The sequence below is a fragment of the Chiloscyllium punctatum genome, chromosome 5 (assembly GCF_047496795.1).
Source record: "Chiloscyllium punctatum isolate Juve2018m chromosome 5, sChiPun1.3, whole genome shotgun sequence".
Classification (NCBI taxonomy): Eukaryota; Metazoa; Chordata; class Chondrichthyes; order Orectolobiformes; family Hemiscylliidae; genus Chiloscyllium; species Chiloscyllium punctatum.
The window spans coordinates 95,066,948-95,081,807 of NC_092743.1; the positions used below are offsets into that span (position 1 = coordinate 95,066,948).

The following is a 14,860-nucleotide window of genomic DNA, read 5'->3' on the forward strand; positions in this document are numbered from 1 at the left end:
CCGCAAGCTTATTAACCATGCTTCCTAAATTCTCATCCAAATCATTTACATAAATGACAACAACAGTGGACTCAGCACCAATCCCTGTGGAACACCACTGGTCGCCAGCCAAGAGTCCAATAAGTAATCTTCCACCACCCACCCTCTGTCAAGCCAATGCTCTTGCTTTCCTTTTAATCACATTTACTCTGTCATATGAAATGGACTGGTAAGCTAGAGGAGATACTTATTAGGAAGGAAGATGTGTTGGGCATTTTGAAAAACTTGAGGATAGACAAGTCCCCCGGGCCTGACAGGATATATCCTAGGATTACGTAGGAAGCACGAGAGGAAATTGCAGAACCGTTGGCAATGATCTTTTCGTCTTCACTGTCGATGGGGGTGGTGCCAGGGGACTGGAGAGTGGCGAATGTTGTGCCCCTGTTCAAAAAAGGGAATAGGGATAACCCCGGGAATTACAGGCCAGTTAGTCTTACTTCGGTGGTAGGCAAAGTAATGGAAAGGGTACTGAGGGATAGGATTTATGAGTATGTAGAAAGACACTGCTTGATTAGGGACAACCAGCATGGATTTGTGAGGGGTAGGTCTTGCCTTACAAGTCTTATTGAATTCTTTGAGGAAGTGACCAAGCATGTGGATGAGGGTAGAGCAGTGGATGCAGTGTACATGTATTTTAGCAAAGCATTTGATAAGGTTCCCCATGGTAGGCTTATGCGGAAAGTCAGGAGGCATGGGATAGTGGGAAGTTTGGCCAGTTGGATAGAGAACTGGCTAACCGGTCGAAGTCAGAGAGTGGTGGTAGATGATAAATATTCAGCCTGGAGCCCAGTTACAAGTGGAGTTCCGCAGGGATCAGTTCTGGTTCCTCTGCTGTTTGTAATTTTTATTAATGACTTGGAAGAGGGAGTCGAAAGGTAGGTCAGTAAATTTGCAGACGATACGAAGATAGGTGGAGTTGTGGATAGTGAGGAGACCTGTTGTCGGCTGCAAAGGGACTTAGATATGATGCAGAGCTGGGCTGAGGAGTGGCAGATGGAGTTCAAGTGTGAGGTTGTCCATTTTGGAAGGACAAATAAGAATGCGGAATACAGGGTTAACGGTAGGGTTCTTAGTAAGGTGGAGGAGCAGCGGGATCTTGGGGTCTATGTTCATTCATCTTTGAAAGTTGCCACTCAGGTCGATAGAGCTTGTAAGAAGGCCTATGGTGTATTAGTGTTCATTAGCAGAGGGATTGAATTCAAGAGTCATGAGGTGATATTGCAGCGGTATAGGACCTTGGTAAGGCCACATTTGGAGTACTGTGTGCAGTTCTGGTCACCTCATTTTAGGAAAGATGTGGAAGCTTTGGAGAGGGTGCAGAGGAGATTTACCAGGATGTTGCCTGGAATGGATAATAGGTCGTACGAGGATAGGTTGAGAGTGCTAGGCCTTTTCTCATTGGAACGGCGAAGGATGAGGGGTGACTTGATAGAGGTTTATAAGATGATCAGGGGAATAGATAGAGTAGACAGTCAGAGACTTTTTCCCTGGGTACAACAAGAGGACATAAATTTAAGGTGAAGGGTGGAAGGTATGGGGGGGGGGGGGGGGGGGAGAGATGTCATGGGTAGATTCTTTACCCAGAGAATGGTGAGGGCATGAATGCGCTGCCTGTGGGAGTGGCAGAGTCAGAATCATTGGTGACCTTTTAGCGGCAATTGGATAGGTACATGGATAGGTGCTTAAGCTAGGACAAATGTTCGGCACAACATCGTGGGCCGAAGGGCCTGTTGTGTGCTATATGTTCTATTAAAACAAGATGCCAACTGCATGTTTTTTCACTTGAAAATACAACTTTGACTACTGGGTTGGTATGATGATCAAAATTTCAAATTCTGTTTTTAATTACCCGGGAAATAATTATTCCTTCCATCGATGAGAGAATGACATCTATTTTGGAGAGTATTTGACTAGTTCGCCTGACGCAGACAGAATTGGCACAATCTCCCTTGTCAGAAGGTCCTTTGGTAGATAAGTCAGAGTGCACCAACTTCATATCCTAGGTGAAAATATAGCAATTAAACAATCTCAGTTGAACTTCAAAGCAAATGGAGAGCCAAATGATAGCAGTGAAAGCAATTTTTTAAAGAAATTCTCATTACACGTCTGAGGCAGCATTTAATGACTGAGAAATCAATCTCAACTCTTTTTATGAAAGCAGATGCTGTGCAATTGAATTACTTGCAATTACACTTAAGAATTGGTCAATCAGTGAAAAAACGGAGTTGTATACATGCCAGACTGGATAAAAGTGGCACACAATGGCCATGAAACCATTACTGGTTGTAGGGAAAAACCCATCTGATTCACTCACATCCTCTAGGGAAGGGTAGAATCCAGTCTGACCTACGTGTAACTCCAGACCAACAGCAATATTATTGGCTCTTAACTGCCATCTGGGAAACTATGGGCAATATATACCTGCCCAGCCATTGATGCTCACATCCCATTCATGGTTTGTTAAAAAAATCCCATTGGTGAAGGCATTAGTGAATTACATAATTTATTTTCCTCTCACCCAGTGCTAATTCACAAATTACCTAACCTAGTGAATTCAACTTCATAGCTTGCCATGGATAACTTTGAATTCATGATTTGCAAGTTGCTAGTCTAGTATACAAATACTAAAATACTGTGAATCCATTTAAACTAAGGTCATAATTATATCATTTCAATAGGAGTGAGTAAAGTAACATGATAATTGTGCATAGTTCCACCCAACCAGAATGATACCACTGTAAAGTGAATCAGCTACCATTAGAAAGTTAAAACGCCAAAATGAAAACACATTTTTAAGGACATTTTTTGCTAGTTAATTTGTATAAAACTATAACTTTGAACCTTCCCGTGTTAGAAAATAACACTGAGTTCCACATAGCACATGGTATGGATGGGAACTTCATTACCGAAATCATCAAGTGGAGAAGGATCTGCATCTTGTTTTATCCTAGGCATCACCTTTGGCATTTTATTAGCCTTTTAATACTCTCGTCCATATTATTCTGAAAACAGTGTATCTGATTTTTAAAATGCAGACCCTTCCAGCTTCCTCTGCTGATAGATTCAAAATTCAAATGGCTGTATTTTATCCTATCTTAGGTCCTGCTGCTCTGTCGGGCGTTGGGTCCTGGCTTCAGACACATTAGATTTCAAGTTGTTATTGTGGTTTTCAAATCTTTCCACAGCACTGCTTGTTAGTAAACTTCATTAAAACCTTAAAATAATTTTGCCAAAAATGCAGAGTCCTCCAAATGTGGCATGTGTCTATATCACACCACTGTTATTCTCCAACCCCACCACCCCCCTCAACCCCAAAAGAAAAACCCCTTCCACCTCCTCCATCACTAATGGATCTTTCAGCTTCCCCATCCTACTCACTGAAAATACTTCATTCACCTTTTCAAACATCTCAATAAGCCCAGTTTCATTCCATCAATCTTTTGGCCGCCTCTCCCACATTAATTAGTTTGAAGTCTGCTCCTTTTCAGATTTCCCATACGTAAAATACAACAGGACAGCTTGCTACAGTGAACATACAATATCGGTTGTTATGGTTGATTTCTTCTAACATTAGAAAAACAAACATTTTGAATAAAGTGTAAGGAAGGAGTACACTAAACATCAACTGTCTAAAACCACCAGTTGTACTTCCTTAAAAGAAATATATTTAACATCTCACCAGAATAATGTTAGCCAGCATTTTCATGCTTTGTTTGATTTCTTTTTCTCTCTTTTTGGAAGTGTCTTTCAATGCATTCATTTCTGTTTTCAACGTCTGCATCACAATATTGGTTTGCCTTTCCTAACCAAAACACAAGGTATTAAAAAAAAGAGGAAAAAAATGTAAAATTTGTTTACATTTTCCACATAACTTTGCTTTCCTTCTTGAATTTACTATACTTCTTGGATTCCCTCTGCAAACAGAGCATTTATGTTCAAAACATTTCTGTGAATCTGCAAGATAAAACAAAATAGCTTAGGAGTCCTGTAAACATCCAGAGGTATTTGGAGTCAGACTCTTTCACTGTAGTTTAAAAGTGTAACATATTTCAAAATTCTATAGGGTTTCATGTTAATAATTGTCTATGTGCCAAATCCCAATATATTCCCCCATCTTAAAAGCTCTTCAATATCTTTAAGGAAAGAAGTATTCCTTACAGTTCATTTCTATTCAGTATACAGCTTACTAACAACTTAACATGACTAATTGGTATAAAATACCACTGTCCAGATGATAATTTCCTCATTAACGACAGGCACAAAAAATTCTAACTTAAATTTTTTTTAAAAAAAGTTCCTGTTCTGCCTCACTGCGTATGTAAGATAAATGGTACAGATCAAGGCTATTTAGCCCAACTTGCTCATGCTGAGTTTTATGTTATATTCTAGCCTCCTGCCACTTTCTTGTTCATCCAAATGGAATTCATTAACAAAGAAGCAGAGTCATTAACAACCACTTCATGTCAGGAAGGCAAAGAAAATTTGTCTGAAGCAACACAGAAGCTTGAAGGTGTTTAGTGGGGAAGATGCTGGAGGGATATTTGCTATGGTTGAAGAGCTTATAAATAGGACCAGTCTTAGAATAAGAGGATGTCAACATTAGAACCAAGATGGAGAAAAATGTCTTCACTTAGCAGCTTCTGACTCTTTAGAAATTCTCTATCGCAGAGAACTGCGTAGTCATTGAATATATTCATGATGGATACCAACAGAATTAAAACGTACAGGATAGTGCAGGGAAGTGGATTTGAGGTACAGGTTGTTCTGCTGTAATGCGATAGTTGCATTCCTCTACAACTTCATATTATAGGAAATCACACTACGTAAAACCACCAGGGAAAACAGCGTGGAAGATTGCTACAGAAAACTGCTATGCCCTTTAGTAGAAAGTTCATGTTATTCAAATAGAGTCCACAATTCCTCAATCACATTACAGCTAATTCGTTGACAAAACAGGCGTTATACAGACCTGTATGTCAGTCTAATTGAAATACAAGCAACTCCTGCTTGTATTTATGCTTCAAATTTCAAAGTTTCATGCTAATCCTTGATTTAAATTTTGCTGCATTCCTCCACAATTTCTCTGTGAGGTAAGTTTTCTGCAGGCTATGTTCCTACTGAAACTGTCGACAACCAAGCCAGATGGATCTTCCCAAACTGATTTTAATTTAATGCGCACATCAAGTAATTTGCAGTTAAAACATGGGGGCTCATAACTGACATCCTAGCTGGGCAGACAAGCAGAACATCTGCCACAGTAATAACTTTGAAAGGACCGCAGTTTGCGTTTTGGAGGGATGTAGCCATGTTCCATGGAGCCAAACAATATTTCTTCATGCAAGGATATTGGGGAGTTAAAAACAGTAAATCGCAAAGAGGATTAGGAGACAGAACGTGGATTCTGGAAGGCGTGCAGTACATGAACCATGTGTTGTGAGAGGCAATGATAAGGTGAAGCTTTCTTTGGTATTCCAAAGTTCTTATACTTCACAACCACTTAATGAAGGAGCAGTGCTCTGAAAGCTCGTACTTCCAATTAAGCTTGTTGGACTTTAACCTGGTGTTGGGTGTTGTCCAACACCAGCATCTACAAATCATTTGGTATTTCACTCATTTTCCTCAAAAGGACAATAAAAGAGAAGACTGCACATACATTGCTCACAGGAAGTCTGACTGGATGCAAAAGATGACAGTACTTCTTATGAAAGTTGCAGATGCTCGGTAGCTGGCTTAAGTATGCATGTCACAAAGTCATTTCTATCAGACTGTTACACATTTACTTCTGCCTTAGACTTTGATAACCCTAGTTAAAAATAATGAAAATATTGACCTTTTACATTTCATGACATTTCAAAGCATTTCTCAGACAATAAACATTACACTTTAAAATTCAGCCATGGTTTGGGAGATAAACACAGCAGCCAGCTTGTTCACAGCAAGCTCTCACAAATGACAACAAGACTAATAGCCAATTAAGATTTGGCTTAACAACAATGATAGAGGAAACCTTTGTTAGGATCCCAGCACTTCTGGACTCATATCTGAATAGTGCCATAGCAGGCAGATAACATCATGACTTAACCCAGAGGGGAGGTGATGGCCTAATGGCAATATCACTGGACTATTAATCCAGAGACCCAGATTATGTTTGATTCTGCCATGGCAGAGGGTGAAATTTGAAACCATTTAAAAAAACTGGAAGAGAGAGTCTAATGATTGTCAGAAAAAACCCCCACTTGACTCCCTAATATCCTTTAGGGAGGGAAATCTGCCATCCTTACCTGGTCTGGCCTACTTGTGACTCCAAACACACAGTCATGTAGTTGACTCTTAACTACCCCTGGGCAATTAGGGAATAAACGCTGGCCAAGCCAGCAAGGCTCTCATCCCATGAGTGAATAAAAAAAAACCTTGATTTAGCATCCCCCAACAGTGTTGTGCTTCCACACTACAGCATTGAAATATCAAGCTGGATCACATGTTCAGTTCCTGGAGGGACATTTGAAATTATGATTTTATGACACAACTCATTAATTAAAGCTCCCTTACTTTTTCTTCCTCATGGAGCCTGTTGTGATGAATGACTATTTTTAATTATTGTATGTTATATGCCACCCTGTGAAAACAAGATTTCTAAAAGTTTGCTACATTTGATTGTTCTAGAACATGCATTATATTCAATTATGCAAAGTTATAAAGGAGAGGTCTGTTCCAAGGGTAACAATAGGCCATTCAGAAAAGTCTTGGTGTAACTGAAGAGACAAAGGTGACAGTGAGACAAGAAGCCAGGCTATATGAAGGACAGAGAGAGAAGCAGATTTCATGTAATGCAGGGCAGTTTTAGCCATTCTATTAACAGCAACTGAACTATACAAGTCTGTAGTTGGGAGTCAGAGAAGTCTTGGAACAATCGAATAGCTCTGTGCAGTGAAAGCTCTGCTAAGTCCACGAAATGGTTAAGGTTTGGATTCTGGGTAATCCAAGATGGAGGATGGGATTTTCTGGTTGTAAGAGCTGCTCCTTTTTTTGAGGTATTTTAGGTGTTGGAGGTGATTTTCTCGAATTCCAGGAGCAGCAATTACTGTTTTATATGCTGTTGCATTGTTTTGGAACTTTGGAAAAAAAAGTCAGAACAACAGCAGTTTGAAAAAGGAGAAGAGCAGACAAAGGAAGCACATGGTGAGGTCAGTGCAGGAGTGGGGGGAGAGAGAGAGAGAGAGAGAGAGAGAGAGAAAGAAAACCTGCACAGTTACTGCCTTTTCTGTTTTGGAATTCATGTATCGCTGGACATAGGAGTGCATCTGGGAAAATTAACAAACAGTGAAATTCACAATTAATCTTGGAGGAACTGTTGGGTGAAGTTCACAGCACAGAATCAGATAAGTTCATTGTTTTTTAAGTCTGCCCAAGAGAAAGGCTGTATTAGTGAGTACAGTGGGTTCTTTCTTGACTATATATTTTTGGAGTTAAGTCTCTTGATTAAACTTTAAGTATAAGCCGTAGCTATTAATTTGATCTAGGGCTGTGTTTGTAGAGGAATAAGATGGTGTTATTTTCCGGGTCTGTAGATTGTGAAGGAGCAAAAATGGCCTTTGCAGTGATATATACTTCTTGTCAGATGTGGGAGTTTAAAGGTTACTGCAGATTATATCTGCCATAAATGCTGTTGGATGCGAATCTTATTAGATCAAATGGATCGGTTGGAGAGACAGATAGAAGCGATGAGGAATTTGCAACAACAATTTGCAACAGTATGTGATGGATGGCAGTTATAGGGAGGTGGGGGAGGGGGGAAAGAATCTCAGATACAGTCACATAGATGGGTTAACTCCAGGAAGGATAAGAGAGGTAGGCAGCTAGTGCAGGAGTCTTTTATGGATATTGCCATTTCAAACAGGTATGCTGTTTTGGAAAATGAAGGGGGTGATGGATTCTCAGGGGAATGTAGCACGAACAGCCAAGTTTTTGGTGTTGAGACTGGCTCTAATGCAACGAGGGGTACGTCGGCTTCCATGAGATCAATTGTGTTAGGGGATTCTATAGTCAGAGGTACAGACAGATGTTTCTGTGGCCAGCAGAGAAAAAGCAGAATGGTGCATTGTTTCCCTGGTGCCAGGATCATGATGTCTCAGAGAGGGTGCAGAATGTTCTCACGGGGGAGAGGGGCCAGCAGGAGGTCATTGTCCACATTGGAACCAACAACATAGAGAGGGAAAAGGTTGAGATTCTGAAGGGAGATTACAGAGAGTTAGGCAGAAATTTTAAAAAGGAGGTCCTCAAGGGTAATAATATCTGGATTACTTCCAGTGCAACAAGCTAGTGAGGGCAGGAATTGGAGGATAGAGCAGATGAATGCATGGCTGAGGAGCTGGTATATGGGAGAAGGATTCACATTTTTGGAATCTCTTTTGGGGTAGAAGTGACCTGTACAAGAAGGACGGATTGCACCTGAATTGGAAGGGGGCTAATATACTGGCAGGGAAATTTGCTAGAGCTGCTCGGGATGATTTAAACTAGTAAGTGGGGGGGGGGGGGGGCGGGGGTGCGCACGCGACCCAGGGAGATAGTGAGGAAAGAGATCAATCTGAGACAGGTTCAGTTGAGAACAGAAGTGAGTCAAAACAGTCAGGGCAGGCAGGGACAAGGTAGGACTAATAAATTAAACTGCATTTATTTCAATGCAAGGGGCCTAACAGGGAAGGCAGATGAACTCAGGGCATGCTTAGGAACATGGGACTGGGATATTGTTGCAATTACAGAAACATGGCTCAGGGATGGGCAGGACTGGCAGCTTAATGTTCCAGGATACAAATGCCACAGGAGGGATAGAAAGGGAGGCAAGAGAGGAGGGGAGTGGCATTTTTGATAAGGGAGAGCATTACAGCTGTGCTGAGGGAGGATATTCCTGGAAATACATTCAGGGAAGTTATTTGGGTGGAACTGAGAAATAAGAAAGGGATGATCACCTTATTGGGATTGTATTATAGAGCCCCCGGATAGTCAGAGGAGAATTGAGAAACAAGCTTGTAAAGAGATCTCAGCTATCTGTAAGAATAATAGGGTAGTTATGGTAAGGGATTTTAACTTTCCAAACATCGACTGGGACTACCATAGTGTTAAAGGTTTAGATGGAGAGGAATTTCTGAAGTGTGTACAAGACAATTTTCTGATTCAGTATGTGGATGTACCTACTAGAGAAGGTGCAAAACTTGACCTACTCTTGGGAAATAAGGCAGGGCAGGTGACTGAGGTGTCAGGGGAGGAGCACTTTGGGGCCAGCAACCATAATTCTATTCGTTTTAAAATAGTGATGGAAAAGGATAGACCAGATCTAAAAATTGAAGTTCTAAAATGGAGAAAGGCCAATTTTGAAGGTATTAGGCAAGAACTTTCGAAAGCTGATTGGAGGCAGATGTTCGCAGGTATAGGGACGGCTGGAAAATGGGAAGCCTTCAGAAATGAGATAACAAGAATCCAGAGAAAGTATATCCCTGTCAGGGTGAAAGGGAAGGCTGTTAGGTATAGGGAATGCTGGATGAGTAAAGAAATTGAGGGTTTGGTTAAGAAAAAGAAGGAAGCATGTCAGGAATGGACAGGATAGATCGAGTGAATCCTTAAAAGAGTATAAAGAAAGTAGGAGTATACTTAAGAGGGAAATCAGGAGGGCAAAACGGGGACATGAGATAGCTTTGACAAATAGAATTAAGGAGAATCCAAAGGGGTTTTACAAATATATTAAGGACAAAAGGGTAACTAGGGAGAGAATAGGGCCCTTCAAAGATCAGCAAGGCGGCCTTTGTGTGGAGCCACAGAAAATGGGGGAGATACTAAATGAATATTTTGCATCAGTATTTACTGTGGAAAAGAATATGGAAGAGATAGACTGTAGGGAAATGGATGGTGACATCTTGCAAAATGTCCAGATTACAGAGGAGGAAGTGCTGGATGTCTTGAAACGGTTAAAGGTGGATATATCCCCACCACCTGATCAGGTGTACCCGAGAACACGTGGGAAGCAAGAGAAGTGATTGCTGGGCCTCTTGCTGAGATATTTGTATCATCGATAGTCACAGGTGAGGTGCCAGAAGACTGGAGGTTGGCAAACGAGGTGCCACTGTTTAAGAAGGGTGGTAAGGACAAGCCAGGGAACTATAGACCAGTGAGCTTGATGTCAGTGGTAGGCAACTGGAGAGAATCCTGAGGGACAGGATGTACATGTATGGGGAAAGGCAAGGACTGATTCGGGATAGTCAACATGGCTTTGTGCGTGGGAAATCATGTCTCACAAACTTGATTGAGTCTTTTGAAGAAGTAACGAAGAAGATTGATGAGGGCAGAGCGGTAGATGTGATCTATATGGACTTCAGTAAGGCGTTCGACAAGGTTCCCCAGGGGAGACTGATTAGCAAGGTTAGATCACATAAAATACAGGGAGAACTAGCCATTTGGATACAGAACTGGCTCAAAGGTAGAAGACAGAGGGTGGTGGTGGGAGGTTTGTTTTTCAGACTGGAGGCCTGTGACCAGTGGAGTGCCACAAGGATTGGTGCTGGGTCCTCTACTTTTTGTCATTTACATAAATGATTTGGATGCGAGCATAAGTGGTATAGTTAGTAAGTTTGCAGATGACACCAAAATTGGAGGTGTAGTGGACAGCAAAGAGGGTTATCTCAGATTACAATAGGATCTGGACCAGATGGGCCAATGGGCTGAGAAGTGGCAGATGGAGTTTAATTCAGAAAAATGTGAGGTGCTGCATTTTGGGAAAGCAAATCTTAGCAGGACTTCTACACTTCATGGTAAGGTCCTAGGGAGTGTTGCTGAATAAAGAGACCTTGGAGTGCAGGTTCATAGCACCTTGAAAGTGGAGTCGCAGGTGGATACGATAGCGTAGGAGGAGTTTGGTATGCTTTCTTTTATTGGTCAGAGTATTGAGTACAGGAGTTGGGAGGTCATGTTGCGGCTGTTCAGGACATTGCTTAGGCCACTGTCGGAATATTGCGTGCAATTCTGGTCTCCTTCCTATCTGAAAAATGTTGGTTCAGAAAAGATTTGCAAGGATGTTGCCAGGGTTGGAGGATTTGAGCTACAGGGAAAGGCTGAACAGGCTGGGGCTGTTTTCCCTGGAGCGTCAGAGGCTGAGGGGTGACCTTATAGAGGTTTACAAAATTTTGAGGGGCATGGATAGGATAGGCAAAGTCTTTTCCCTGGGGTTGGGGAGTCCAGAACTAGAGGGCATAGGTTTAGGGTGAGAGGGGAAAGATATAAAAGAGACCTAAGGGGCAACATTTTCACGCAGAGGGTGGTACGTGCATGGAATTAGCTGCCAGAGGATAGTACAATTGCAACATTTAAGAGGCATTTGGATGGGTATATGAATAGGAAAGGTTTGGAGGGATATGGGCCGGGTGCTGGCAGGTAGGACTAGATTGGGTTGGGATATCTGGTCGGCATGGACAGGTTGGACTGGAGGGTCTGTTTTCATGCTGTACATCTCTATGACTCTATGATTCTAAAGTCGCCTGTACACAATTAACTGTTCAATGCAGCAGACAATGGGGTTTAAATCCCCTAAAGCAGCATTCATACTACTGAATCACATTAACACTCAGGAAAAATCAAGAGGCATTACTGGTAGAAGATGGGTGGTTTCCAAAGATCCTGCAAAATGTAGTCTCAGAAAAGGAAGGTCACCATTGGTACATGAGCTCGCAGTCATCGAGGCAGTCCATGGAGAGGCTTTTGAAGAAGTCCCAAGGCTAAAACAATGCAAGTGCATAATCATAATCCCTCATGAATCTTTAACAAGATTTGCTGACTCAGAGCACCACTAACATCCGAGAGGAGTTTGCGCAGAAAGCAACAGGATGTGTCTATTCACATTGCCACTGATGTGTTCTGCTGGGTGTTTGACCACTGTTGATCTGTTACTTATTTTTGCCTCATATTAAGTTTAGGATGTTAGAATACAATCCATAGCAATATTTTCATAGCCTAAGCCTATTTTTGTTAATAACACTTACTGCAACAAACGTGCAAAGATTATTTATAACAAGAGCAAAATGCTGCAAATACAAGAAATCTGAAACAAACAGTCCATGCTAGAGAAACTCAACTGGTTTGGCTGCACCTGTGAAGAGAGAAACAAAGTTAATATTTCAAGTCCAGTATGACTTAGTTTTAAACAAGTGTTATACCGGACTCAAAATGTTAACTCGGATTCTCTCTTTACAGACGCTGCTGTAGAATTTCTCTCGCATTCTGTGTGCTTATTGTAAACTAGTTACTCTGTTGATGAGTGAAACCTGGCTGAATTGCTTCTAATGTTAAATCAGATTCAGTATAAAACCTAACCTTGTACATTTTACCACTCTGACTAAATTTATTTTTTTTTAAAATGACCAATGAAAGACTGGGTCTAGAAAGGAACCAGCCTTGGTCATAACACAGTGTTCAAGTTGGGCAAACAATTGAAAGCTCTGTAATGCAAACATCTTGCATGCTCATGCTAAGTTCTCATAATAGTCTTGCTGTCCAATAACAACCATATGTTCATACATGTGTTTCGCCCTGTTATAGGAAAGATGTGGATGCTTTTGAGAGGGTTCAGAGGAGATTTACCAGGATGCTGCCTGGAATGGAGGACTTATCTTACGAAGAGAAGTTGACTTGAGCTCGGACTTTTTTCATTGGAAAAAAAAGGAACAGAGGGGACCTAATTGAAGTGTACAAGATAATGAGAGGCATAGATAGAGTCAATAGCCAGAGACTTTTTCCCTGGGCAAAAATTGTTAACATGAGGGGTCATAGTTCTAAGCTGTTTGGCGGAAAGTATAGAGGTGGATGTCAGAGGCGGTTTCTTTATGCAGAGATTTGTGGGAGCATGGAATATTGGGGATATTGAAGAGACTGCTGGACATGCATATGGTCACAGAAATTTGAGGGTTTGTACATTAGGTTTACCTTACATGAGGATCAATGGTCGGCACAACTTCGTGGGCTGAAGGGCCTGTTCTGTGCTGTACTGTTCTATGTTCTATGACTTTCATAACCTTGGGACATGCCAAGGTGCTTAAGCTTGAAGTAGACTCACTGCTCTCAGGTTGAATAACGTTGCAACAAATTTGTATACATCAATGAACAGCATGAGATAAATGGCATGTTAATAATTTCTGCTAATTTTTGTTGAGGGATATCTTTCTGGAACACTAGAAAACCTCCCCTGCTCTTCCATGAAAAGTGCCACTGAATCTGGCATGTTAGTCTCAGAGAGCAAACTGGGTGTCAATTTAATCCTTATCCAAATGGCGCCAACTTTGTTCGTGCAGTGCAAGTGTTTCAGCCCAGATTATATTGCGTGTCTTCTGTCACTGTCGCCTGCAAGTCCAATGCCTCACTAGCACCTGAAGCCCTGAACAAGCCAGTACAGCACTGAACTGACTTTACCCTCTAACACATTTACAAGCAGTAAATCTCTGCGGTATCTGACAAAGAGTACACTGATGAGGAGCATCAAGTAATGTAGCCAGAAGCCGACAGAGAAACAGATGGTCAGAGGATCACATGCTGCCTTTTCATCCCCCTTAACCCTTTGAAAATGTAGTCACATTATTGTATTGGAATACTGCGAGATCACGGTTTCATTCTGAGTTAGTGAATCTGTCCTTTGGTCAGTTATCAGTTTAAACACACTGTTAACACAGCATTCTGAGATTTCCAAAGTTGCCTTCCAGTTGGAAACTTGCATGGAATAGTGACATTACAATGGGACTGGTAAAAGCCTCAAGCTTTACAGATGTCTTTGAGGCCTTCGTGCACAGTCTTGGTACAAAGTCATTGTTGCAACTGCTCCATTAATTGAAAAATTCAATCAAACTTTTCCAGCCAGTTGGCTTTGCGACAACAATCGCTCAGAGCAGATTAAAACTATTAACTATTTTCTATGGACTTAATTTCATCTGTTTGATGATTGCCAACTATCACTATTTCTGTGAGCAGCAAATGTGCATCAGCGTCCTCCCAGCCAGTATTCTGATCTCACTCACTGGCATTTGCAGCTTCTTAGAAAAGAAACACAAGAACATAGAGCTTGCTCCACCATTTCATATCATCATGATGGATTTCATCTTGGCCTCAACTCCAATTTCCTGCCCACTCTCAATAGCCCTCCAACCCATTACAAATCTCCTCAAATTTATTCAATATTCCAGCATCCACCACACACTCGGGTTGTGAATTCCACAGATTTACGATCATTTGAAAGAAGTAATTTCTCCTCATCTGCTTTAAATATGCTATCTGTTTTATCCTGAAACTATGACCTCCCATTCTAGATTGCCCCACATGAGGAAACATCCTTTCTAAATCTACTTTATCGATCCATTTATTATCTTACATACTTCAATTAGATCTCCCCTCATCCTTCTGAGCTCCAAGTAAAGTACAGGTCTAATTATTCAATTTCACTTCTACGCTATACCCGCATACCAGTTTTCTGCTTTCTCACAACAACAGTCAGATTCCACTGCACTGAGACATGCTGAAGTTTCTCTCCATCTAGATACTAGGTTTCCTTTCTATTCCTCTAAACAAGATGGATAACCCCACACTTCTCCACATTAAATTTCATCTGCCAAATTTTGGCCCATTGACCTAATCTCTCTGTATCCATTATAAATTTCTTAACTGCAACTTACTTTCCCACCTGTTTTGTGTCATCTGCAAATTTAGCTACAGTAGTACTTTCTATCCCCACATCCAAGTCATTAATATGGATTGTAAACAGTTGGGAAGCAAACACCAAAGCCTGTGCTACCCCACC

General features: G+C 41.3%; 1 protein-coding gene across 1 annotated transcript in view; it reads right to left on the reverse strand.

Annotated features, from left to right (window-relative positions):
* LOC140476759 (uncharacterized) overlaps positions 1-14,860 on the reverse strand; it is a 122,313-nt gene that overhangs the window by 64,257 nt on the left and 43,196 nt on the right. Inside the window, exons 9-10 of the mRNA XM_072569565.1 lie at positions 3,719-3,841; positions 1,889-2,038 (exon numbers count right to left, since the gene is read on the reverse strand). Coding sequence (XP_072425666.1) covers positions 1,889-2,038; positions 3,719-3,841 — 273 coding nt within the window. The remainder of the gene's footprint in view (positions 1-1,888; positions 2,039-3,718; positions 3,842-14,860) is intronic.